The sequence below is a fragment of the Anthonomus grandis genome, chromosome 18, assembly GCF_022605725.1.
Source record: "Anthonomus grandis grandis chromosome 18, icAntGran1.3, whole genome shotgun sequence".
NCBI lineage: Eukaryota > Metazoa > Arthropoda > Insecta > Coleoptera > Curculionidae > Anthonomus > Anthonomus grandis.
Window position 1 is genome coordinate 6,713,378 of NC_065563.1, and position 27,786 is coordinate 6,741,163.

The 27,786-nt window shown below is 33.9% G+C and overlaps 2 protein-coding genes across 3 annotated transcripts in view; one reads left to right on the forward strand and one right to left on the reverse strand.

Moving 5' to 3' along the window:
- LOC126746739 (uncharacterized) overlaps positions 1 to 27,786 on the forward strand; it is a 94,824-nt gene that overhangs the window by 31,819 nt on the left and 35,219 nt on the right. The gene's annotated exons all lie outside the window — the stretch shown is intronic.
- LOC126746740 (uncharacterized) lies at positions 1,637 to 4,218 on the reverse strand. 2 transcript variants are annotated; one of them, XM_050455071.1, is made up of 6 exons: positions 4,008 to 4,218; positions 3,760 to 3,944; positions 2,679 to 2,840; positions 2,367 to 2,625; positions 2,046 to 2,240; positions 1,637 to 1,997 (listed from the first exon to the last, which is right to left on the reverse strand). In XM_050455071.1, exons 1-6 carry the CDS (start codon positions 4,192 to 4,194, stop codon positions 1,651 to 1,653), a joined length of 1,335 nt encoding a protein of 444 aa, XP_050311028.1. In that variant the 5' UTR covers positions 4,195 to 4,218; the 3' UTR covers positions 1,637 to 1,650. The 2 variants fall into 2 exon arrangements, with proteins under 2 accessions (XP_050311028.1, XP_050311027.1); XM_050455070.1 differs by having other exon boundaries at positions 3,760 to 3,947.

Genomic DNA, 27,786 nt, shown 5'->3' on the forward strand with positions numbered 1-27,786 from the left:
TATTAAGGGTGGATCGTTTTGAAATGAAAGCACTGTATATATATATATATATATTATAAATTCTCTTACCACATCTTACACTCCAATTCTTTAAATCTTAACAAATTCAGATCTTTAACATTTTTTGGTTCAATATCTCTCCAACTTGCGAAATTCTTTAAAAATAATCTTAATCTTTCAATAGCTTTTAAAACTGCAAACACTTTTGAAAAAACACTTGATAAACACAAAGGATAAAATGGAGCAAACTTTAAAATCTGGGGTGTATTCTTTGAATTGTGGTGAGTGTTCAGCTGTGTATGTTGGTCAGTCTGGTAGAAGAAGTTCCACTAGGGTGAAAGAAGTCTTTTCAACAATTTGTCAAAACACCGATATTAAAGAAACAAAGTCAGCCTTTGTAAATTATCTTTTATCGACTGGTCATAACTTTTCGGTGTCGTATGATGTAACTATATTACATGAGTGTGGAAAAGGTAAAAAACTAGATCTAGATACACGATGGTGTAAACTTATTTTATTTTATGTTTTTTATTATGTTAGTGTAAGTTAGTGTGTGGTTTTTGTATTTCGATAGGTATGCCTTTTCTGTTAATTAGCGTTCTGTTCCGTATCATTTAATTTTGATAATTTTATTTAGGTCTGATGATGCCCTAATGCGGCGAAACGCGTAACCTTTAATAGACGCTGATTTATGAGACTTGGACTTTGAGTTTACTTTTTTCCCTCCTTTTTTTTAATTTAACCTAGGCTGTAACTTCAATAGGTACTAAGATCCTTATGCTTAGGATTCTTATCTTGGACACCCTGTATATAGGTATATTTTTATTACAGCTCCTACAAACTTATCCCACTATTGGGATTTTGAATTTAATTTATAGTCAAAATCCGCTACTCTAATATTCGCTACAAATTATAATCACCATAAAAATATTACAGTTTGCCAGCATAAGAACTCATGTATTGCTGAATATAAATATCTTTCTATTTGGAATACCAATAATAATAAGTATAGTATTATTTTATAAAACTGAGCCATAGTAAACAAAGGATTGGGCTGGTTTATATTCAGTTAACATCCGCACTTCGATATCAAGCACAATATTTAAAACTGACTTAAACACATAGAAAATACATGTTAAAGACGGATTATGATATTCAGTACGTATGTACAATTGAATTAACTTTTGATCAAAAAGGTTAGTTAGACAATTCCAATTTCCCAGACAATTTCCAAAAAATCTCGGTTCCTTGTAGTCAAATGAAAAAAATATATAGGAAGCAAATTTGTCAATAAAATTAGGGTCGACAAAAATCGTTGCTGCCAAATTTTTGTAAGATGAAATTTTTCCCAGATATTTGCATTCGAATATTTTCCAAGCTCCAACTCATATTCATGGGTGAACACTAAACAAATTGCAAAAACTCTCAATTCTCTTTAATCAAACCGAAATTACCCTAAAAAGTAAAGTTGTAGCTTGAATAAAGATCTACAAATATGATTCTCATCACTTTCCCTCTACACTCAACCAAGTCCAACAAATCCAACAATATTCATAGATTCTCTCCTATAATTTACAAATGTACATTCCAGGCAACTTGTAACTGAATCAATAAAAAACAAAATAAAATACAAAAGCAAGCAATTACATATTAATTTAATATTCTCGTAACACGATAATTCGGTATTTCCGGGATGACCCTTCTCAAGTTAGCAATGGTGCAGGCATACATATACCCTCTATGGATAAGGGTTCTATCGAAGGTGAGCCAGGTCAGTTGATCAGCTATGTCTGGACAAATAAGTTCTCGACGAACATCCTGGATAAAAGGATTGTTTAGCCCCAATACTGCTACACCCGCTTGCGTAGATGGACTGTAGACCACTTTCCAGAACTGCGCTGGTATTGGCATAGCTCTGGAACCACCATCTGCAAAGAGGTAGAGTTCTACTGGCCGACCAGTTGATTCGTGAGGAAGGGTCGAAATGTTGTATCCGCCTGTAATTTTAAGGGTTAATATGTGTTTAAACCTGGATATTTCCTGACCTGTCATTACTACCAAATCCAGACCAGTTCTGGCAGCGTATTGTCGAACGTTCGCTTCAAAATAAGCCCAATTAAACCCGTTGAAAGTTTGCCATTGTGGCACTGAATTAATATAATGGAACGTAGCCTCTTGTTGGGCATAGTATATGTAGTCAGCTCTGGCTGTAAAGTGACCCCTTGCTAAGTAATAATTACCTAAAAACAATATCCATATAGGACCTTAATTCATGTTTTAAAACCTAATTGTTAGATGGCGGCACAATGCAAGTACGGCAATGAATAGGCTCGCACTGTCGTGCCAAAAAAAATGGTTTTTATTACCGGTGGGTTGTACGTATTTGGTACTCTCGTCTGGTAGACCCACGAGTCTATTGATGGTGATCCTTTGGGGTGCATTGGGATACAAATTGTCCAAACGGACCCCTAAATTGTAAAAAGTTCCTTCGGTCCAACCTGGTCTGGTTCCGCCGGTATTTTGGTCCCCTATTTGGTGTAGGAGGTCGAATAGGGAGTAATACACGTCCCGAGAGACTGGGTCGAAGCACGTGGTCATTTCTTGGATGAAATGGCCATCGGTGAACTAGAACAACAACGTTTAATGTGAAGCAATTTATTTAAATATTATTTTATTACCAGAAATCCAACTTCAACTTCTCGTCCACGTCTGTTCCAGCATGCTGCGTTCGTATATCGCGCAACACTCGCAACTCTTCTCGAACACACCACCGAACCAAAATCAACAACTCGGTTTTGGATGCGAAGGGTGGTCCCTGAGACACATTGTGCATCTGCAATCTAGATATAAATTTAATGATATACTGTGTGTCAGATAATTTAATGATATACAGACAGTGTGGCCATTTAGTAGCCCCTTTCTCCATTGTGGCTGTATTATGAAACAAAAAAATTCATTATTTTTTTCTAGACAAGAGATGAAAAAAATCTACATTTTAAAATGATTTTGACATATACAGGGTGTTTACAAAAGGCGTGGTAGAAGAATTTTATGTTTTTTTTTTAATGGAATATCCTATGTAATTTTTGCTTCTCTGATTCTGCGTCAAACTGTAAATAATTTGATGTATTACAAGTTATACTTTAATCAAATAGTTTTTGAACTAGAGACAAATGAAAATCGACTTTTTTCACCTTTAAGAGGTTATAGATCCATTAGTATTCATTATAGGATATAATGATTTTTACATTCCTATCTTACATCTTTAAGATCTGTCTCATAACATACATGTTTAGCTAGGTTAACCATTTTTAACATTAAAAAAAAAGAAAACTGACAGAAGCATTTTTTTCTCCTAAGGACGTCTTAAAAAGTTAAGATAGGAATGTAAAAATCATTTTATCCTATAATAAGTAAATATGGCTCTGTGGCTCTGCTGTAAAAATAAATAAATTACTACTGCCTCTTTTCAAAAACTACTTGATTAAAGTATGACATGAATGACATCGAATATCTTAGAATTTTATGAAGAATCTTAAAATTAAATAATATATAAAGTCTTCCATAGAAAAAAATATAAATTTGTACTGCCACACCTTTTGTGAACATCTTGTAGAAGTCAAAACAATTTTAAAATATAGCTTTTTTCATCCCCCGTGAACAAAAAAAAGTTTTTTTTTGCTTTTAAAATATAGCCACAATGGAGCAGCACTAAATGGACACACTATATTACAATTGAAAGTTTAATCTGTCTATTACTTCTCCTATTGTTAGGGATGAATCTACAACAATATTACTTCCAGGACAATCGATTTCCATATGTTCACCAGCACGTAGGGTAATTACACTTGATCCAGCTTGATCCGGCAGTAAGATCCGCTGAGTTCTTGGGTTTCTTAGTAAAGGCTTCCTTTGTGGTAAATCTCTGATATTTATTTGACATACTGCTGAAGTAATAAAAAATTCCTCATCATCAAAATGGTGGTTAATTAGTATGGCATACTCACCACTTGCTTTTACAGCAAAGTCTTCTTCATAGTCTTCTTCATCATAATAGTCCAAAGGTATTAGTCCAAGGCTGCTATCACTATCACTTGCTAGTATTACATCCGAACTAGTGTTTACACTTAATCCATAAGCAACTGATCTTAAATTAACAATAATAAAAACGCTAAAAACGTTCAAACGTATCATTGTTGTATCACAAACAATACTAATACTAAATGTAATATAAGTTTCCTGATAATTAATTATCAATGGATTATCGATCCTTTTTTGAAAATAATTGATCACTTAATGAACATGTCAAGACAAAGAATAATAGTACTTACGTGGATTGAGATAATCAGGTTTTAAAAAAGGAAATATTAAGTCATGCATTTAAAAAAATAATAATACGACAATGAAACTTGTTCAAGATGGGACAAAAATTCAAATCTCCCGCGAATTAAACAATTGAAGGGTCGCGGGAAAAAGTCATGGATGTCACAAAAATGTGTTTTTGAAAAAATCGAATTTTAAATGTTAATCCTGTATATATTTATACTGATCGCTCGTATAAATACAAAACAAGTATAGACATTATTAATACTTAATAATCCAAAATGTTGCTTATAAATAAACATACTGGTTATATACAAGTTATTTTAATAAAAATAGGAAAAATATAATTGGGTGTGAAGCTTTTATTAGAAAAATCCGTGCATGTCTACTTGCTTAATGTTTCTTTTAGCCGCGACTTTTGGCTTTGTGCATTATTAAGCAGTACATTCCTAGAACATAGGTGTAATAAATGTGAATAAATCGTTTTGTTTAGCTTACTTTTATTTTAAGCATAGGTTTCCGCTTCGGAGTTTTTTAGATAATTTTGTTGAATGTCGCTGGAACCCTTGGATATTGATCTAAGCAATTTATTTTCTGATTGATTGATGTAAAAGGGATGTATGTTTCATTACCTGATTTTCTAGTAAAACTTTTTGCAAATTTTGAAATTAGGACCTTAATTTAATTTAGTTCCACTTAATGGCAATTCATTAGTCATTTTAAAAACTTTATTAAATCTGCAAAAGCATTTTCAATTGGGTGAAAATCGCCAGCATTTTCATTATGCCAACTTCTCTGTCTTTAAGTCATAGCCTAAAAGTTGTCACCCCCGTTAACGTACGTAGAAAAAAATTTAAATTCCGCGCCGAATTACACATTAAATTGCAATTAGTTTGGATACGTCTCACGAAGTTAAATTTGTATATTTTGCAACGAGTGGGACAAGGATAATGAATACATTCTTTGAGTGAGGTTCTGGAATAGCCTTTAAAGTATTTTTAGACCTCTTCAAGGCACTCGAGCCGACAGTAGTCTTAGGTCTTCTTTTTTTTTAACTCATAAATTTAAGTCACTGCTGGAATACTAATAAAAATTATATAAAAAAATAATTCGTAAACAAAAATAAATAATATAAAATAAATACATAAAGGTCTTTATTTTATCCTCGGCGAAGGGCAGCAATGCTGTTACCTCAACCGAGTATAAAGAAACGATTAAAAAAAAAACAGTTACTTAAACTTTATACAATAAAACAGGCAGTCCAAAACAATAATAATAATAATAATAATAATAATAATAATAATAATAATAGAATATCTGCACCAACAGAACTGTGTGGCAAAAATTATTCATCAAGAACTGGCAAAACTTATCATCTAATTGGCGAAACTTGCCCCTATTACCAGTACAAACCAGAAACTGTACTTGAAAATGACGACTTTCGCCTCTACTGGGACAGAACTGTGTTGACCGATAGGACGCTGACTTCAAACATAAATAATCTTAATAAACAAAGCCCAAAAGAAAACCTTTCTAATTTACATAGCAGTGCCAAATACCAATAACGTCCTATTAAAGATAATTGACTTCTGAAAACACTTTCTCAAAGTACTTTTTAATGATAAATATTTTAATGTTACATATTTTTATACAGGGTGTTTCATAAAACACATTTTATTTTTTTATAAATTCTTAAAGCCCTTGAAATTCTCTTTTCAAAAATATATAACACCATATATCTCATTTTAGCTGTTTCCGATATTTCCGATATTACATTGTCATTTTTCCATTTTCCTCTTTAAATTTTTATAGAAGTAGGCTATGGAAAAATTTACTTCACTTAGATTATAATGTAATCGATGTGAATAAAACAAATAAAGTTTCAAGAACAAAATATTAATTTAATAAATAAAGAAATACTACAACGAGCGCTTAGAAACCGACGGATAATAATACCGCAAATCGACTTGGAAGGTTTAGTCTTCCAAAAACCCGGCCCAGAAGACGTGATGCCACTTTCTTTTTCTGGGTGGTTTATGATAGGGTGCATCGTTATCTTATCGGTTCTCTAAAGACCCCTTTGTAATCTGTTTGGGCTTGTTTGCTTTTCGCAGGACCCTGGATGGCCATTAGGTAGGATTAAAAACAGACTGGCACCATCTGTGTAATGGGTTACAGTCGGCCTTCCTGACTACACTTCACGACCTCGTGAAGTTAGATTCACTAAAAAAAAACTTAATTAGTTACCTATATTATAAACAAATTCAGAAGACGAAACACATTTTTCGTCTACTGATGGTTGCTACTGATATCGTCATGATCATCAGTAACTGTCGTAACAAAAAGTTTCATTATATCTGAAGGACATATGCCCGTATAAGCAGTCCTACAACGTTTTGATCCTTGTAATTCTTTCACTACATAGCGATCATTATCAAGAACTTTCGATACCGCAAAAGGACCTTTAAATTTCGGTTCAAGCTTTCGACTTCTCCCGTCATTGGAGACCTTACTTGCTTGAACTAACACAGGTTGGCCAACAACGTATTTCCTAACAGGGCATGCCGCTTATCGTAATACTCTTTTTGGATTTGTTGCCGTTTTCGCGTCACCTCTTTGATCCGTCGATCAAATACAAATAGAAAAATCCGTTGGTCTCTACTTGAGAATCGTTAATCATAACTCATACGCATAGATCCTTTGATCTATAGAGATCCGTTGATCTCAACTAAGATCCTTTGACCTTAGTTCGCATGCATAAATCCGTTGACTTATGGAGATCCGTTGATCTCAGTTAGGATTAATTTTTTTTCAATTCGTATCGTATTGGTCCTTTGACCTTACTTTATAAGTATACGTCTTATACTCACAATTCATCGTCTTGATGAATTTGGTACGACCCATCTTTGTCCTCCATCTGTTATCCTATATAGCCGATTGTCTTTTAAACAGTAATTCTTGCGAATTTCGTTATCTTTATTACTGTTCGACGTTTTTTCTGACAACGTATCTATCAAATGGCGACAACGTTCATCTTGAAGCTGTGCAGATAATACCCAATCTTCTTCAGAGACATTAACATTTAAAACATCAATGTTCTGTATCGGACCTCTACTCAAAGCGTCCACGTGTACCATTTTAGTACCCGTACGATATTCAATATCAAAGTCGAATTCTTGCATACTAAGCCACCATCTTGCAATACGTGGAATTAAATCTCTTCTCATTAATGTGTGACGTAGTGAATTACAGTCCGTAACAACTTTAAATTTATTACCTAAAAGGTATATTCTAAACTTTTTTAATGCCTCAAATGCCAACATTTCCAACTCATAGGAATGATATTTCTGTTCATCCTGGGTTGTAGCACGACTAGAGTATTGAATAGGTTTTAAGCTACTATCTTGTTGCTGTTTAAACAATATCGCTCCCAAACCAATCTTACTAGCATCACAATGAACTTCGGTTTCTGCTTCTCTATTATAAATAGCTAAAATGGGTCTCTCTACAAGGCGCCTTTTTAAATCTTTAAACGCAGATTGATGTACGACGTCCCACGTAAACACTGAGTTTTTCTTAGTGAGACTAGAAATTGGTCTGGCAATTGAAGCAAATCCTTTAACAAACTTCCTAAAATAGCTAGCTAAACCTAAAAATCTCCTAACATCGTGGACATTATTGGATATTGGAAACTCAGCTACGGCTTTTATTTTGTCTGCGCCAGGACGAATACCTAAACGAGATACTTCATGCCCTAAATACTCAATATTTTCCTAAAGAAAATGGCATTTATTTAGTCTAAGCGTTAGACCAGCTTCTCTAAAAATACTGAGGACATCCTTAAACTCGCAAAAACCATCTGGTATTGATACAGACGGAATTAATACGTCGTCTAAATATGCCATTACCGTTTCAAACCTTAAAGATCCTAAAACTTGATTTATAGCCCTTTGAAAAACGGCAGGAGCAATTACCAGTCCGAATGGCATTCGTAAAAATTCATAATGACCATCTGGTATTATGAAAGCGGTATTTGAAACTTACTCTTCACGTATAGGAATCTCATGATATCCAGATACCAGATCCAGAGTTGTAAAATAAAAACTCCCTTTCAGTGAGTCTAAAAGGTCATCTATCCTGGGTAATGGATATTTATCCTTAACACTTTTACGATTTAAGGCCCTATAGTCAATGCACATTCGTGGCTCACCATTTTTCTTTTTTACGAACAACACAGGGTTTGGCATAAGGTGAGGACGAGTCTCGTATTATGTCATTTTCTATAAGATCTGCGACTACACCTCTAACAATTTCTCTTTCAGTAAAAGCCATACGATAGGGTCGATAGGTTATAGGAACGTTATCTGTTAAAGATATTGTCATTTTTGCTGAATTTATTTTTCCTAACTCATTAATGTTTGTATCAAATCAATCGCGATATTCAGTAAGAAGGTCTAATAAAATATTAAAATCATCTTCAGAAAGATTAGAATTTGTTTGATTTTTAATGTCATTTACAGAAAATTTGCTGAATTTTGTAACTTCAGTATTTAAAATAGGGACAAAAGTATCTGCTTCTTCGTAATAAGTGTAACCCCTAACTACTACTTTGCCCTTTTCGTAACAAATATCTTGATCCGATGAGTTTAATATAGAAACGTAACAATATTCATCCAAACACGTAACACAACGTGGAATAATATATTATTCATGGGGAATACTTCGATATAGCAAATCAATAAAAATGTCGCCTTGATTTTTATCGTTAATTACTTGTATATGACCTATATGATGAGATGGTATTACAGTGGTTTCAGCTGCATAAAGAGGTACTTTTTGTGGTGACAAAATATTAAAATTCGACATTATGTCTTTATTATTGTTATTTAATAACCTAACCTGATTATTACGAATAACTACCGTAACGTTTTCGTTATTTATAAATGGTTGCCCTACAATAATAGCTACATTTTGAACATGATCAGAAACCACCAATGCTTCCACCTTAACAGAAGCTAGGTCCACTGTTAAGTCGGCTATAATTTTACTGTTAAAAGAAACGGTACCACCACCAAAACCACGTAACCAAGCTGAAATTGGTTTAGAGATTAAACCTAATTTAGTAACGTCTGACTGTTTTATCGTAACGGCACCACAACCAGAATCAACTTAACCTATACGTGGTTACGTATACGTACTACGTATACGCATTACCGTTAATTATACAATCAATGAAATAACAGGTATTCGAATTGCTAGAATTAACAATTTTGGGTATTTATGGATGAACAATATTAATTAACGACTTACTCGGTTGTTGGTCTGGACGATTCTTTAGTTTTGCTACCTGGACACGGCAGGTATTGGCTTCGTGACCCAATAAATTGCATTTGTTACAAACCATCCTTATATTAAGGCAATTTGATTGATAATGCCCTATACCCTTGCAATTGAAGCATTGTACACTACTTGGAGGTTTCTTTTGTTCTTCTTCCTTTCGTAACTTGCGGTCGCGATGTCGGTAATCCGTTTTATTGGCACTATGATAGCCTAACATTCTTTTCGGTGGCTGTATCTCAACGTACTTGTCCTCACGTAACGTTGACAAGTATTCCTGGTATAAAGTTTCAGGCGTAACGTAACGGCCTGCTCGTGCTCCACTTTGAATGGTTGTATCGGTAATTCCATCAATAATGCACGACACAGCATTCCTTCCAGTAATCTGGCAGGTATGCAACAATTCCATTTTATTAACATAGTAATTGGTCATAGTTTCGCCCCTTTCTTTAGTTCTGTCCATCATTTTTCTTAACGCCATTGCGTAATCCAAATGATCTGGAAATGTTGTTGAAATTAAAGAATTCCACTCAATCCAAGAACTCGGATATTGCTGCAAGCCATTGTACCAGTTGCGGGCCATCCCTCTTAGACGAGATTGTACCTGATATATGGTGGTTACGTCGTTCCAGTTATTAATATTTCTAATCTGGTCTATTTTTTCTAGCCATAGAACAGCTGATAAATTTTGATTTTCGGGATCAAACTCTGGGATACATACTGATGGTTGCTACTGATATCGTCATCATCATAACTGTCGTAACAAAAGGTTTCATTATATCTGAAGGACATATGCCCGCATAAGCAGTCCCACAACGTTTTGATCCTTGTAATTCTTTCACTACATAGCGATCGGATTAAAAACATACTGGCACCATCTGTGTAATGGGTTACAATAAACTTAATATTTTTCGATATATTATAAAAAAATAAAGCAATTAACAATAATTTCTAGGCATATTTACAGAGTTTAATAATAATTATAAACTAATATTACAAACTAGAAACATGTAGGGGTGTTCAAGCTCGAACACCTCCTTCTCAAATACATAATAAACACCTTTTTCTAACTGATTTACAAGTGTTTATAAGCTCAAGAGGTCTAATAGCACGAAAAGCTTGCCTAGTCGCTACCTGCAATTCTTCCCGTGTTTCGATAGTTCTTCCTTTAAAAACTAAATCCTTCAATCTCCCCGATAAAAAAAATCTAACGGCGTTAGGTCGCAAGACCTAGCAGACCACAATGTAGGTCCCCTAGTAGGTACCAATCCAATGATCCCGAAATTCCTGATTTAAGCGTTTTTAAAACTCTGGTTTTCTTAACACCTATTTCCTCTGCTACTGCTCGATGAGACTTGTTAGGATGATCTAAAACCTCACCTATTATATTAAGTTCCTGAATTTCAATTTCAACATCAACAGCATAAGTTTTGGGCCTTGGCTTTTTAAAACTTCCGTGCTTCACAAGATTTAATTTTAACACTGGAAATATTCTTTTATTTGGTTGACGACGTTCCGGAAAGGTATTTAAATATAATTCACTGGCTGCCTCGGAATTTTCATTAGACAGAAAATTGCACTTTAACATGTCAACTTTTTCGTAATTTTCATTTTTTTTAATTCTCTAAATATTTGAGCACTATATAGCTCTAAATACAGCAAATTCAAATATGTTACTGACAGGAGAAATAAACAATTTTCTATCTGGCTGTCACATATGACATGTGCTGTTTTTTACCAAAGCCGACTTCTATAAAAATTAAAAGACTTGGAAAATGGAAAAAATGACAATGTAATATCGGAAACAGCTAAAATGAGATATATGGTGTTATACATTTTTAAAAAGAGGATTTCAAAGGCTTTAAGAATTTATAAAAAAATAATATGTGTTTGATAAGAAAAAAATTTTTTTGGAATATCAACTTTATGAAACACCCTGTATAAAAATATATAACATAAAAACATTTATCATAAAAAAGTCAAATTCAAATTCAAATTCAAATTCAAATATATTACTTAAAATTGTACAGTATTGTTACAAAGTTAGTGTTTGTGCCCTAAGTCACAAGTGACTTGTCGGGACACAGTATTTCAGAATACAATAATAATTTAATAATAAATTTGAGAGCTTGTTATAAAAACCAAATTAAATTAACTTAGATTAAATTTGTAAAAGTAATATTTAAATTAATTCATTCTTTTATTCTATCATTAAATAATATTTGCAAATATACCTGTAATTATAACATTTTTTTACATTAGAAAAGGTAGCTTTAATAAAATATTTTCATAGTTACACCTGATCCATTCGGTTATGCGTATATTAAATAGTTTTTTTCTTATAGCCTTAAAAGCGTGTGGTATGAAATTAAAGATTCTTGGCCCCACATAAGATATATGACGTTGACAAATTGTAAAATCTACTTTAGTCAAATAAACATGTTCTCTCGTGACAGATCTAGTAATATTAAGGCGTTGGGGTAGAATCTTATAAATGTTTTTATTCTTCATAAAGTTAAGGGTGCTCTTCAGGTAAAGTTCTCTTACAGTAAGAGCACCACTTTCCAAAAACAAATTAACTGTTGGGTATCTTTTTGGTTTTTTATTTATTATTTTTAGTATATATTTTTGAGTGATAACCAGGTTTGTTAACATTGTGCTACACGCACTACCCCAAATTCTTATACCATAATTTAGAATGGATTCAACCAGAGCCTGATAGACCATCTCCAATAACTCACGAGGCATAAATTCGCGTAGTTGATATAACTTATAAATTGTTTTCCTTATCTTTTTAGTTATGTAATCAATGTGCATATTGTATCTTAAATTTCTATCAATATAGACGCCGAGGTATTTTGTGTACGAAACTGAAGAAATCCTAGAGTCGCAAGTACAATTTTCCATCTGATTTGCAAAACAAGGATAAGTATGTATAGTTAGTTCCACAGGTTCTTCTTGTTGATTAGTGTTATAAATCGAGAAATTTATAAAGTGGGTTTTATTACTATTTAGAGTTAGAAGATGCTGATCCGTCCAAAGTTTAATTAATGTGATATATTTTTCAGCTAGCTTTTGCACTTCTGACCATGATTTTGCTTTTACTAGAATTACTGTATCATCAGCGTAACAAATAATAGAACAATTTATTTCAGGTAAAATTCTTGTAAGGTTGTTTATATAGATCAAAAATAAGAGTGGCCCCAGGACTGTACCCTGTGGCACACCACATTTAACTGTACCCATCTCTCCAACAAGATTATTAATTTTTACTTGTTGTGTTCGATCACTAAGATATGATTCAAAGAGTGCTAACTCAGTACCTCTTAAACCTACGTCACCCAGTATTTGCAAGAGAATGTGATGTGCCACAGTGTCAAAGGCTCTTGCGAGATCAATAAAAATGCCTAAGGTCTTATAACCCTCATTAAAACCATTCAATATTCGCTCTGTTAATTGTTGAATTGCATCTTCAGTACTCATTTTACTTCGAAAGCCAAATTGAGAATCTGATAATAATTTATTATTTTCTAAATGTTTTTCCAATTTAATTTTAATGCACTTTTCAAGTAATTTATTCAGGGTACTCGTTATTGCAATAGGCCGATAGTTTTCAATGCACTGGCTGTCACCAGACTTAAATATGGGAGTTATTATGGAGTTTTTCAGAATATTTGGGTAAATGCCTGTTTTTAGTACTAGATTTATCATGTGTAGTAAGGGCTTCATTAACGCTATATGATTGTCTTTAATTATCAATGCAGAAATACCATCGTTTGTACATGAAACCTTGCTTTTAAGAGAATTTATTTCCATTATCAATTCATTTACCGTGATTTCCGAGAAACTCGCTGGATTACAAGGAGTAGGCTTACTAAACACATATTTATTTTTAGGTATTTTTTCACTAAGGTTTTTCCCGATATTACAGTAATAGTTCAGAAATTTTCGAGATATTTTGTCCTTTTCAGTTACTTCATTACCATTTTCAATTATAGAGTTTATAATTACATTTTTATTTACGGTTTCGTTGGTTACTTCCCTGATGGTTTCCCATATTCTTTTTGTATCGTTTATGTTTGTATTTAATTTGTTTTTAAAAAATAAATACTTAGCTCTTTTAATTAATTTAGTGAGGACATTTCTGTAGAGTCTGTAAGTTTTTTGTGTTTGAAAATTTAAAGGATGTTTCAGGGTCAGCCTCCTTAGTTTATCGCGATTTTTAATGGAATTAATGATCCCAGAGGTAATCCATCCTTTTTTTTTACGAGTGTATTTTATAGTTTTAAAGGTGGTACAATTTTCAATTATAGTTCTCATGGTTTTAGCAAAATTATTCATGCAAATATTTGGGTCATTATATTGCAATATATCGCCCCAATCAAAATTTATCAGACAGTCTGCTATTTTTTGAAAGTTAACAATTTTTTTAGTATTAATTTGTACCTTTTCCGGGTTATTACTTTTGTTTAAAAACTGCATGCTCAATAGTGTTGGGAAATGGTCCGTCAAACCACTCATTATAATATAAGAACTGACAATTATATCGTTGATGGTAGTTTTTAGAAAGATGTGGTCTATGCAGGTTTTTGCATTTCCTGCTACCCGAGTAAAACCATTTATTTGACTAATGTATCCCATGTGATTTAGATAGTTGAGATATTCTGTAGAGCATTGAGTGACTTTATTCTCTATAATATCAATATTTATATCTCCACAAAAAACCTCGACTGGACATCTCCGAAAGTTTATTTCGAATAAAAGCCTTACATTATTGATAAATTCTGTTTTGTTTAAACTAGGAGAGTTATATAATGCGATTAGCCCTATTTTTACATTATTTTTAATCAAAGTTACTCTTAAAAATTTAGAGAAATTTACAGTTATAATTTCGGATTTAGGTAATAGCGAGATTCTAACATATACTATGGTGCCATCATTTTTGTTTATTTGACTTTCATTATAAAAAACTTCAAACTGATCCAATCGAAAATCATTTAAATTATTTATCTTATGTGTCTCTGAGAGCACTATAATATCAAATTTTTTATCAGTTGACTCAAGGTATGCCACCAGATCATCATAATGAGCATTAATGCTTGAGATGTTAAAATGTATTAAATTAAGGCAGTTAGAATTAGTTGGGGTATTTATATCCCCAATATGATTGCAGGTCTTAGTTTCAATAACTTGATAGTCATCAAGAAGATCATTATGATCCAGGTTATTTAGAGAATTATTCATATAAATCTCATTCATTTTTAAATTCATATAAAACAACCAATTAAATCACTTATAATTATTATCGAACAAATATCTAAACTTACATGGTATTTACAATATTTTGAATTTGATCCACAGCTTGAATTTTTATTATATTAGAGGTTTCGGACTTTCGCGCAAACACTTTTCCACTCTTACACCACACAAAACTAAAACCTTTATTTTTCAGTTTTTTTGCTTCCAGAAAGAGATTTCGAACATCCTTTGAAAGGTCTTCGTTAATGAAAATGATATGGGGTTCCCCGGCAATTTTACAATCCGTAGTTTTTAAAGAGCGTATTGTTTTTCTTTTTTCTATTATCTCATTCCTTTGGTGTACATTCTGTAGCACAACTTTAATAATACTGTGTGGCCCTTTATGTGGCAAGGTCTCAGTTCTATATTCATCCGGTTTCAGAGGTACGTTCAATTTCTCAAAAACTTTCATGAGATTATCCTTTGCCTCTCCATCATTGGGAAGTCCCATAACTATAACATTTTTGCTTCGTTCGTGCACCTCTTCTTTCTTAAGATGATCCTGTAGATGATCCAGATTCTTTTCTATTTTTTCCACTTTATATTTTAGAGTTTTATTTTCCTCTTTTAGTGCCTTATTTTCCGTTGTAATTTGCTCAACTTTCTTGTTTAAATCTTCTAGATATTTCCATTTATAATTAAGGGACTCTTCAAGTTCTTCGAATTTTCTGGCAAAAAAACTCAAAACATCCTTTATAGAGGGATTTGCTAATGTCATTATTTGCTTAATATTAGCTGCTGTATTATGCTCTGGTTCATCGTTCTCGGAGCTTTTATCGGATGGATCTTCGTTGCACTTGTTACAAATCCATTTTTCATCTGTTGCTTTAGTTTCATAGGCACCGAACTCCTCAGTACTCAATCCACTGCAGCTTTTATGATAATATTTCCTACATTCTCCATTACAACGGATGCTGTAATGCGTTTTTGCTATGCTTTTAGCGCAATGAGGACAAATAATTGTTTTCCCGGTCTTATTTTTGGGTCCCATAACGTTATGTTATACGAAAACACCTTACCGGCAGACGGAATGCTAGGTCTCTCTAAGCATAAGGAAGTGCAATTTATTGGTATGTAAACTGATAACTTTTTTTTTTCACAACACTCATATACGATTAAATCTTAATTAATCCCTTAACTGGGTTTATATCATAGACACAATCTTCTCGATCATGTAATTCTATGTAAAGGTCTCGCTACCTGCTATTGGCAAAATATCGCCAAAAATGGACTTAATTTACTCGCGATATTTAAGTTTAATGCCGGAGCAAAAATTTTACGTGCGCTCTCGTTGATGAAAGATGAAATACTCTGAAGTACTTTGAGAAAGTGTTTTCAGAAGTCAATTATCTTAAATAGCAAAAAAGTTATGGCTAATTACCGAAATCGACCAAATTCAAGAAACGCCCCCTAACGGCCAAACAGTTTGACATAGTAAAATTTTGATAACTTCCAATTTTCTTTTACAAAATTTGAGCTCATGACATATAAATCAATTTTTTTTCAATCGGAAAATATGAATACGATTTTTCTGACAAAACAAACAACAGTCAAAATCGCACCACCCTGTATATATACTCCCTTTAGTTATTTTATCCACTGGAATTGTCCCTTTAACACTGTCCAAAAACCTTAACGCATTGGGTCTTTCCTCCTGGACGAACCTCACTATACAGAAATCTGTTATACTGAATACATGCAACATTGTTCGAAAGTTCCTAAATCTACCATAGCAAAATTCATCTTGCCTTCAGGCCAATGAAATTGACAACACCGCTGTTAACGCACAACCATGAAGATATAATAAGAAAATGTAATAGTGGACTGTATTTTAGTAAATGATATGGTTCAAAGGAATTGTACGTTACATACACACATGGTTTTAAATGTTTGAAGTAAAGGGCACTTACCAATGGTCTTCTGTCTTCACTGTAGATAGGGACGTCCCTTTATATAACTACCAACTTCATAAGCCTTGCTCTCACAACCAAATACAAATTAAAAGATCCTTATTTTAGGTTTCGTAAAATTGTTAGATCCGGCACTCACGTCGTTCTTAACCCGATTGCTAGTCAATTGTCTCTACTTTTTACCTTGCTGGTAAAAGTGCCCAGAATATACCAAATATGTGTAGTACATGCGCGATTAATAGATTTTAACAATTATGATTTAGCGGTGCACTAACATTATCGGCCGCCAAAACACACAGTGTTTTCAGTGGGAAAAAATATACTCTCAAACAGAAAAATAAACAACAAACACCAGCATATTGTATACCCATGTAAAACTAAAAATATAAAAATAAAATTCTGAAATTACCCATTGAAAATTACCTATTAAATTCCCAAATGCAATAGGTAAGACTTATAGACTATACTCTATTTCAGAAGTGTATAGAGCAATAAACTGGGGAATTCCGTTCTGTTTGGCTACATTTCGTGGTAGTTCATAGGCGCAGGTACTTATAATATTTATGAATTTAATTTTCACGGATTAAATGCCTTTATTTTGAAAGAGATTAAATACTAAATAAATACTTTTAATCCTTTTGTATAGGTACCTATCTTTTAACGCTTTGTAACATGCAAAAATGGGGTCAGGTAATATATACAGACTATAAATACTTTTAAATCATATTTTAAAACGTTAGTAGTCACTGCTACGCTGTAGTGTAATCACAATATTATTATCCCAATATTTAAAAAATGGAGGTATTCAGGCCAATGAAAAGATGTACTAAAAATTCTCCACTATCGCTGAGTGAAAAAGTTATTATTTTAAATGTACATGATTGCATAAAACACGATTACCCTAGTTTTACTGTGCAAGAAATTGTTGAAAAATGTTCTCGAATGAGTGGAATTGGAAAGTCCACCATTTTCAAATTGTTGCGGGAAAGAAAAGTAGCAGGTCAAGTGGAATCTCCCAAGCAAAAGCCAGGAAGACCTACAAAAGTCCTTGATGAAAATGCTAAATGTATAATTCGAAGAAAAGTTCACTCTTTTTATTTTTAAAAGGAAATACCCATCCTAGACAAAATTTTAATGGAGCTTGGCCGAGATGACAGTATTCCGTTGATAAGTAGAAAACTTTTATGGAAAACTTAAAAAAATATGGATTTTGCCTGGGAAAAGCATAACCGCAAAGCACTTTTACTGGAGAACGACAAAATTGTTTGTTGGAGACGACAATACTTGAGAAGTATCAAGCAGTACCGCAGGGAGCAAAAGAAAGTTTTTTATCTTGATGAGACGTGGATTAACGAAGGTTATATAGTCCAAAAAATGTGGCAAGACAAAAATATAACCAGTGCTCGCCAAGCTTTCATAGAAGGCCTGTCTACGGGTATTAAAGTGCCTTCGGGAAAAGGAAAAAGACTTATAATCACACATATTGGAAGCGAAGAGGGATTTTTAAAAGAAGGTCTGCTAACCTTTGAGTCGACTCGCACAGGAGATTACCATGAAGACATGAACTCAGACGTTTTCGAGGACTATTTTGGTGAAATGATAAAATTTCTTCCGGCTAATTCGGTGGTGGTTATGGATAACGCAAGCTATCATTCACGGCGAATAGAGAAGATGCCAACTTCAAGTTGGAGAAAGCAAGAAATTATCGATTGGCTGACTGCAAAAGGTATTGCGTTTGAAGCAAATTTGATAAAAAAAGAACTGCTGGCAATAGCAAACTTACACAAAACTCGTTTCATGAAATACGCCGTGGAAGATATAGCCGAAAAATATAATATAACTGTACTGCGCTTACCGCCATATCATTGCGAACTAAATCCTATAGAACTGATATGGGCGCAGGTAAAAGGATTTGTAGCAAGACAAAACACGACTTTTAAAATGAAAGAATGTTAAGCTACTGTTTGATCAAGCCATTACGGAAGCGACACCAGAGAATTGGCGAAAAGCAGTCCAGCATGTAATTAAGCAAGAGGACAAAATGTGGGATCTTGACAACCTCATCGATCAGACAGTCGATCCTTTAATTATAATGTCAAGAGGTGATGACAGTTCGTCAGATGACGAAGAAGACTACAATCTATTATAATTTAAAATTGTTATACACTGTTCAAAAAGTGCCAGATCCAAAAGTGACATTTTCAACTGTTTTACTCTACATATTATGTTCAATAAATTTGTGAAAAAAATATATTATTCCATTTAAACAAAAGTAACTTTCTAAAGTAAAATAGCATTTAAGTACATTAATTATTAGGTAAAAAACAAGTCCCAGTTGCACGCCTTTGGCGAACCGTTTTCAATGTTTATCAGTGGGTAACAATGGGCAAAACTCATAAATTGACCCAAAACCGCGTGGCACTACCTGCAATCAACGAAAAGAAAGAATTTTACATTGAAACTAATACCCAACTAAGGTAGTGGCATAAAATATTGGTGGATCACCAGGTACCACTTTTGCATACCTAATGAGGTTTTATTGCTCTACACACTTCTGAAATAGAGTATAATTAAATTGTCAATTTTCGGGAAGAGGACACAGTTTAATAACTGGTCTCTTAAAATTACCCACTGAAGTTTTAACCGTTGCAACGCGAATTTGTCCGTCTTCACCGGGATGCAGTTCAATAACGCGACCGAGAGGCCATTTTAGTGGCGATTTTAAATCGCTCTGAATCAAAACTAAAGCATTAAGTTTTATTGGAGTAGACGGATTTGCCCACTTGTGGCGCTGTTGCAGGGTGTTTAAGTATTCGAAAGAAAATCTCTTCCAAAAATCAGCGTGTAATTTTTGTATAAGTTGCCATCTAGACAGTCTATTTATATTCAAATGACTTAAATCGGGGTCTGGGATTCCAGAGTTTAGAGGCTCGAGTGTTAGAAAATGAAAAGGTGTTAAGGGTAAGAGATCATTAGGATCTGTAGATTGTGCCGTAAGAGGACGTGAATTTAAAATGGCCTCGATTTGACAAATTAAAGTTGACATTTCTTCAATAGTCAGTTTTTGGTCTCCAACCACTCTTAAAAAATGGGATTTAAAACTCTTAACTCCCGATTCTGCCAACGCATTGAAATGAGGTGAAAGAGGAGGCCCAAGGTGCCAACGAATTAAAAGTTTCTCTGAAGCTTCCTTGGAAAATTCTACAAGTTGATTTTTAAAACCTATAAAATTACTGCCCTGGTCGCTCCAGCAATCAGTTACAGTGCCACGTCGTGAAATAAATCGGTGAAAAGCCGATACAAATCCTTCTGTAGATAAGGTCGTTGTAAGTTCCAGATGAATAATTTTGTATATTGTGCAAACAAAAACGCAAACATATGACTTAAAAACCTTTGCACCGCGGTAACGATAGGGAGTTACATAAAACGGACCACAAAAGTCGATTGCTATGTGAGAAAATGGCTTTAACTGATTGATTCTATGAAATGGTAAATTTCCCATTGGAGGGGGCTGATATGGTTTTGGTTTTGTTCTAAAGCAAAGTAAACACTTTGATAATAATTTTTGTATGACATGTTTAGCAGAAATGATCCAGAATTGTTGTAGTAATAAATGGTGGAGGGTTTTTAGGCCTGGATGCAAATGTTGGTTATGGGTATACTCAATAACTAGGTTAGTAAAGGGATGAACTTTTGGTAATAGGAGAGGATGCTTGGCAGAGTAGGGTAAGTCTGAATTTTGAAGACGTCCACCCACGCGCAGCATTCCTTCCTTGTCAATAAATGGTGAAAGTTTTCCATAAGGTTTTGGAATAGGAACATCTTTATTTAGTTTAGAAATAAGATCAGGGAATGACGAAGTTTGGACATGTTTAATTAAGACAAAGTAAGACTTCCACATTTCATCTGGACTCGGATTTTTATACAATTTTGTAGTATTTTTCTTAAAATTCATTTTTACTCTGAGACAATATGACAAAATGCGTTGAATTTTAGGTAATGACGAGAACTTATTGATAAGAAGATCCAAAGTATGATTCTCAACAGTCGTAGTAAAAACCTTGCGTTTTTCCTCCATATTTACAGCGCTAAAATCCTTTTTTGGAAGATCCCTTACACTATCGGGCCAACTACTTTTTGGATGCCAAAGAAAGGCAGGGCCCTTCCACCACAAATCATGATAGATCAATTTAGAAGCTGTTAAGCCTCTGGAAGCACAGTCAGCTGAATTAATAGCTGATGGAATATAATACCAAGATGAAGAGGGGATTAATTTTTGTATATGATTTACTCTGTTTCCCACAAAGGTCTGCCATCTCTCTGGAGGAGAGTTTAACCAGGCAAGAACTATTTGGGAGTCAGTATAGGCATAAATATTATTGATGGTAATATGAGTAGAAGAGGTGTGTATGACAAAACTCACCAGATTGCTTAAAAGAACCGCGCCTAGTAATTCTAATCGAGCTAGAGTTTGACGATTTGAAATTGGTGCTACTCGAGACCTTGCGCAAACCAAAGATACAGAAATTTGATTACCACCTTCTACCCGAAAGTAAACTACTGCGGCGTAACCTTTGTTAGATGCATCACATATGGCTATGATGTCACAAGATCTGTTTGCAAGACTAATTTGCCTTGGAAGTTTAAACTCTGATAACAGGGGAAGTTCAGATTTTAACTCGGTCCATAACTTTACTAGAGGTTCTGGAGAAGTATCATCCCAATCTATTTTTAAGAGCCATAGTTGTTGCATAATGTATTTAGCTAATAATAAAATAGGACAAAGAAGACCTAAAGGATCAAATATTCTTCCTATGACCTGCAAGATAGTACGTTTTGTACATTAAGATTCATGTGGTTTGTATTGATAAGTAAATATGTCACTTTTTGGATGCCATTGAAGGCCTAAAACCTTGATAAAATTTGCTTGTTCTTTGTCAAAAGAAAGAGACATTTGGCGGTCAGATTCAGGGACTGCAGCTAATAATTCTGGACAGTTTGAGGCCCATTTGGCGAACTGAAATCCACCAGATTTTATTAAGTCGTTTAGCTCCCTTTGAAAATCAAGGGCTGAAGAAATAGGGGCTAAATCCGAGAACATCGTCAATATATGTATTTTGTTTTAAAATACGACTTGCATTGGGAAAGTTTTCCTTTTCGCGTTCTGCGAGTTCATTAAGGGTCCTTATGTCAAGAAAAGGTGACTACTAGCTAGACACTCCAAAAGTAACTGTATTGAGTTCATATTCGCGAATTGGATCCTTTGTTGAGAATCGCCACAAGATTCTTTGAAATTTTCTATGTTCCGGGGTTATCAGGATTTGTAAAAACATGCGTCTTATATCGGCTATGAAAACTATCGGATAAAGACGGAAAATAAGTAATAAAGAACTCAAATCGTTTTGTAATTTAGGACCAGGTAGCAAGTGTCATTAAGACTAAGACCTTTAGGACCCTTTGCCGAAGCATCCCAAACAACACGGAGTTTAGTGCTAATACTATCCGGTTTTAGTACACAATGATGTGGCAAATAACACGAAATATTTGGTTTGGGCAAGTTAAATGGAATAAGAGTCATATATTCATGATGAATATATTCATTTATAAAATCTGAGTAAGAATTGTATAATTCAGGATTTTTTATAAGTCGGGATTCAAGAAGTAAAAATCTTCTGACGGCTTGAGGATAAGTATTTCCTACGTCTGGTTCCGATTCTTTAAAAGGAAGGGATACCATAAACCGACCAGTAGAGGTCCGTTTGACAGTTTGGCTAAAAATTAACTCAGCCCTTTGATCATCCCCTGAAATTAAAGGAGCGGAAGGGATTTCTTCAAGTTCCCAAAACTTGGTCATTATTAACTCAAGAGGTTGAGCTTCTGAGTTGTGAAGAAAATAAGAAGTCGTTTTCGAGGGACAAGAATTATTGTTTACTTTACCCAAAACAATCCAACCGAAGACGGTCTCAATAGCCGTAGGCTGACCAACTTGGCCAACAATTTTCTTTTCTTTGAGTATCTCGGTAAAAACTTCGGCCCCTAATAGTAAATCAACTGGACTAGAAATATAATAGGATTGATCGTTAAAGTGTTTCCATTCATCGTTTTGTAAAGTAAATGAAGGCATGTTTGAGCATAATTGTGGTACAACAATGGCTTCAAAGGACAATAAAGTATTAACTTTCCACTTTGGTTTTATGGTACAATGAGCTATGCCCTTTGAAGTGAAGGATGACATTTGATTTAAACCAAAAATTGAGGTTGTAAATTGACGCCTTGGAAGACCAAGACGGCGAAGACAGATTTCTGAGATAAAGCAGTTTTGACTGCCATTGTCAATTAAAATTCTTATGGGTTGATAATTCCCTTTACCATCCATTATCTCTACGACAGCTGTAGCTAGAAGAACAGTACCTTGAATAGCAAAGGTATTACCACAATGGGTATTTAGATTATCGTTAGTTTAGTGGGTTGTGGCAGAATTAGTAGTAGAACAAGAGGGTAGGTTTGAAGCATTAGGTTCAAAAATATTTTTAGACATATGAATTAATGTATGGTGTTTACCATTGCATGTCTTACAACGATATGTTGAAGAACAATTTTGAACAGAATGAGATGGGTGTAAGCAGTTTAAACAAAGTTTCTTCTGCTTAACAAATGAAAGGCGATCTTGCGAATTTTGTTCTGCGAATTTTGTGCATTTTGTAAGTACATGTAAGGCATTACAAAGAAAACACTTAATGTTAGGATTAGGTAAAGCATTGTTAGTAGATACGTAGGCTGAAAAGGCAGTAGCAGGTTTATTATTGGATTTGAAATTCGGGTATATATTTTGTTTGGTATTTGGCTGAAAATAAGATTTGTTAGATTTATTAGATATAGAATGTTGCAAAGACTCTAAAGCTTTACATTTATTTTCCAAAAATAAATATAAATTCTCATATTTTGGAATTTCAACTTGACTAAATTCTATTTCAAAACTTGTTCTTGTAGGTATATCTATCTTCTCTAGTAGAATAAAAAACAGTAAAAAGTCCCAGTTTTTTGTTTGAAATCCGAGAGCATTCAAGACTGCTAAAGACTCTGAAAATGTATCAATCAAATTTCTTAGTTCTTTCGAGCTGTCATTTCTTAGTGTAACTGACATTATTGCATGAATTGCATTAGAAGCCATAAGCCGTTTATTTTGATAACGACTGATAAATTTATTGTATGCGATATTATAGTTATCATCTGTGATAGCAATGCCTGTTAACAGTTTCAAAGGCTCTCCTTCAAGAAAAGAAAATAAATACTGTAGTTTTTGAACATTGCCTATGTTATCATTGTCGTGAACAATTTGGTTATACAAATCAAAAAATGTTGGCCAAAATTTCGGATCACCCTTAAAGGTAGGCACACTTAATTTATGCAATTTAGCATTTGATTCAACTCGAACAACATTGGAAGAAGATTGATCGGTTTGCAAGCAAAGTTTGTTGTAAATCATTTTACATTCGTAATAATTCTTCACAACATCTTTCTGAATTTTGTCTTGAGTTTTATAATCCTCATCAGAATCTTCTGGGATTGCCATAATGCACAGAATTATGGTACTCTCCAAATTTTTCATAAATTTCATCCAAATCGGTATACCTAACTTTAAAGTGCTCCATGTATTGCGGACTTTTTTCAGATTCTTTAGCGAAACGATGACATTCAGCTATGCTATTAGTAAGCACATCTCGTTTCTGAATTGCCTTTTTTAAAGACATTTTTTTTTTTTTTTTTTTTTTTTTAATTTTTTATTTTAATTTTTCCCTAGTTTTTTTTTTGATAGCTATACCTACTTAAATTACCATAAAAACCAATAATCTAAGGCTATAATAAAAATAAGTCACTTGAAAAGTACGCGAAAAGGAAATAAATAAGTTTTGGGATCAAATCTGCTACACTATACCAAAGCTTAAATTCAGAGCCTCGCGGTGCGAATTGACCGGAGTCGAGACTGTGAAATGCAGTAAAACGCGGGACAATTTCTGCCGCGGGATGATAATTTACTCGTCTAAAATAAATTTCAATGTCAGTGACGAGCGGTGATCGGTTTTTTGAGAGACATTCAGAAAGGATCGGAAACGAACGAATGACGAGTACCGGTGCGCGCAGCGCTTTGAGCGGAGTACGGATTGCACTACACACTACGTAAAATTTTTAAAATAAATTTGAAAAAAAACTTGTTTATATGTTTTGGAGACTACAATTATTATTTTTAATTTTTTAATTTTTTTTTATCCGGCTCGAAGGACCAAAATGTTAACGCACAACCATGAAGATATAATAAGAAAATGTAATAGTGGACTGTATTTTAGTAAATGATATGGTTCAAAGGAATTGTACGTTACATACACACATGGTTTTAAATGTTTGAAGTAAAGGGCACTTACCAATGGTCTTCTGTCTTCACTGTAGATAGGGACGTCCCTTTATATAACTACCAACTTCATAAGCCTTGCTCTCACAACCAAATACAAATTAAAAGGTCCTTATTTTAGGTTTCGTAAAATTGTTAGATCCGGCACTCACGTCGTTCTTAACCCGATTGCTAGTCAATTGTCTCTACTTTTTATCTTGCTGGTAAAAGTGCCCAGAATATACCAAATATGTGTAGTACATGCGCGATTAATAGATTTTAACAATTATGATTTAGCGGTGCGCTAACAACCGCTATCAGCGAGCTAAAACAGAAAAATAATAATAATATACCAGATGATATTTGTTGGGTTTCAAGCAATATTGTCTTTAGATTCTTTCTAAAGTAGAAAAAAGACATCAACTGACAAATATCATATTTATTTATTTACCTTGGAGCAGAAAAACAAAAAGAAATCTGTTGTATCAAACTTTAAAATCGTACGTATTATTCGAATACGTCTAGTGGATCCTGTTTTAAACTTACTACACAAGTAAGAAAGATTTTTTTAAAGTTTCGACAGGAAATTACATTTTTACCTGTTTTGCACATTAAGCCATTTTAAATCTTAATATAAAATTAGGTATTAAGACATGGTTCATAAATTAAATTGGAGTAATTACAGTATGACAAAATAAGAGCTTCACAAAGTTGCCTCTAATAAATCCTTACTTTTATACAAGTTTCTCAGAGACATGTATGCCTGTGCTTTAAATTTGTAACAACACCCAACTTTTGGTGTTCTTTTACATTTAATTTAAAGATCATATGAACTTATGATTATATTGGGCCACGTCGAACTAAATAAGAACAGAATGTAGTCCTCCCATTCCTATGCCAACCGCCAAACATTCAAAGAAAAAGTCAAAAAACCAGACCATGTCACCTATACATTTACTCACGTCCATTTACTTATTCTCTTAAAGCCTCCTATATCCCAAAAAGATTATTTAGGGACCAGCAAAAACTGGGATCATGGGTGGTTACCTATTTACTTCGACGTGGCCCAATATAATTAAGATCACACTTCACTTAGGTAAGTTCATATTATCTTTAAATTATATTGGGCCACGCCTTCAAATATTTTAGGATTACTTACACTTTCTGTTTCTTCCTCTGCCGGGCGATTTCCACTGGTTTCTAGTTCACTTTCTAATACTTGAGAAGGTACGTTTAAAAGAACAAGATGGACCAGGATCATTTTGGTCATGTTCACTTGATGACTCGTAACGTCTAGCTATTTTATTCGGTGGCTTGTAAAATGTTTCCTTCTCTGAATCACTACTCAAATAATCTTCGCTACTGCCATTTGGAATATATCCTGCATCAGCATCAGAATCTGGTGCAAATGGGTCTGATTCTTCACAGTCATCTGAAATAAATACATTTGCCAATCTTCAAAAATTGTTGATTGTTCAATAATTTGTTTGTCTTTTTACTTGTATATACACATAGTGGTAGTTTAATTCTGGATCAAATGAAAAAGCATTAGTCCATATTTTGATCCAGGATTTTTTAAATTTGATCCAAATTCTACCTATCACTACGTACTTATTTTTATCTCTCTCACGGCTCAATAATATTGTAATAATAATATTGTAAATTATTGTAAGTAGTCGTAATAGTAGTAGTAAGGGTGGGGAGCTAAAGCTCGGCAAGTAGGCCTGAGCAGTCCCTTTTCGCCAACCCCAGAATCACTCACCCCTACGGCTCCACTCCCAATGCGCGGTCTCCACTGAGTCGGTCCGTCCTTTTGGCTTGCACGTTGTCCCAGTCCAGATCTTTAAGATCTTCCCGCTGGAGTGTCGTTGCTCCGGAAATTTTCCTTCTCAGGCGACTCCACCTATCACAGATACCTAGTATGTGGTATGAAGTTTCCTCCCCTGTACCGCAATTCGGACAGAGTGGGCTTTCTCTTATACCAGGAAGGTGTAGATGCCTGTTTAGACTGTTGTGCCTGGTCAGGATTCCCACCATGTCTTTCATACTTTGTCTGGTCTTTGTTAGCAGTCGCCTTGCTTTAGAGCCGTCATGGTCTGGTATCATTTCCTTGGCCTGTCTACATCCTTCTGTCCTGCAGTATCGGTTTAGCAGTCGTACAGAGTAGACGTCTATACTCGTAGGAGGCTCCGGTGCTCAGTTTTGTTTTGTTTTGATTTGTTTTGATTTGTTTTGATTTGTTTTGATTTAATTTAAATTGTTTTGATCTAGTGTTGCGTGTTTACATTAACATGCTATATTTTCGCGGTACAAGTGTTTCCAAAAAAACTAATTAAGTTCCTGCATCAGTAAATGTTTTTGTTTTATAATCAGTTCCTGTTTTGACTAAATTTAAATTATCTGGCTACCATTGACCTTAACTTGAAATAATTGAACATTAATCGTAGGACGTGCAATTATGTGTTTTGTTGTACGTTTGTTTAAGTTCAAGTTACTGTTTACTTTCAGTTCCTGTTTTAATATTTATTTCAA

Bases quoted from the DNA above. Each gene is read 5' to 3' on its own strand.
- LOC126746740 (XM_050455070.1), bottom strand. From the start codon at position 4,194: ATGATACGTTTGAACGTTTTTAGCGTTTTTATTATTGTTAATTTAAGA. The intron at 3,948-4,007 runs GTGAGTATGCCA...TTATTACTTCAG, and splicing joins CTTTGCTGTAAAAGCAAGTG to CAGTATGTCAAATAAATATC. The intron at 2,626-2,678 runs GTAATAAAATAA...TTGTTGTTCTAG, and splicing joins AAGTTGAAGTTGGATTTCTG to TTCACCGATGGCCATTTCAT.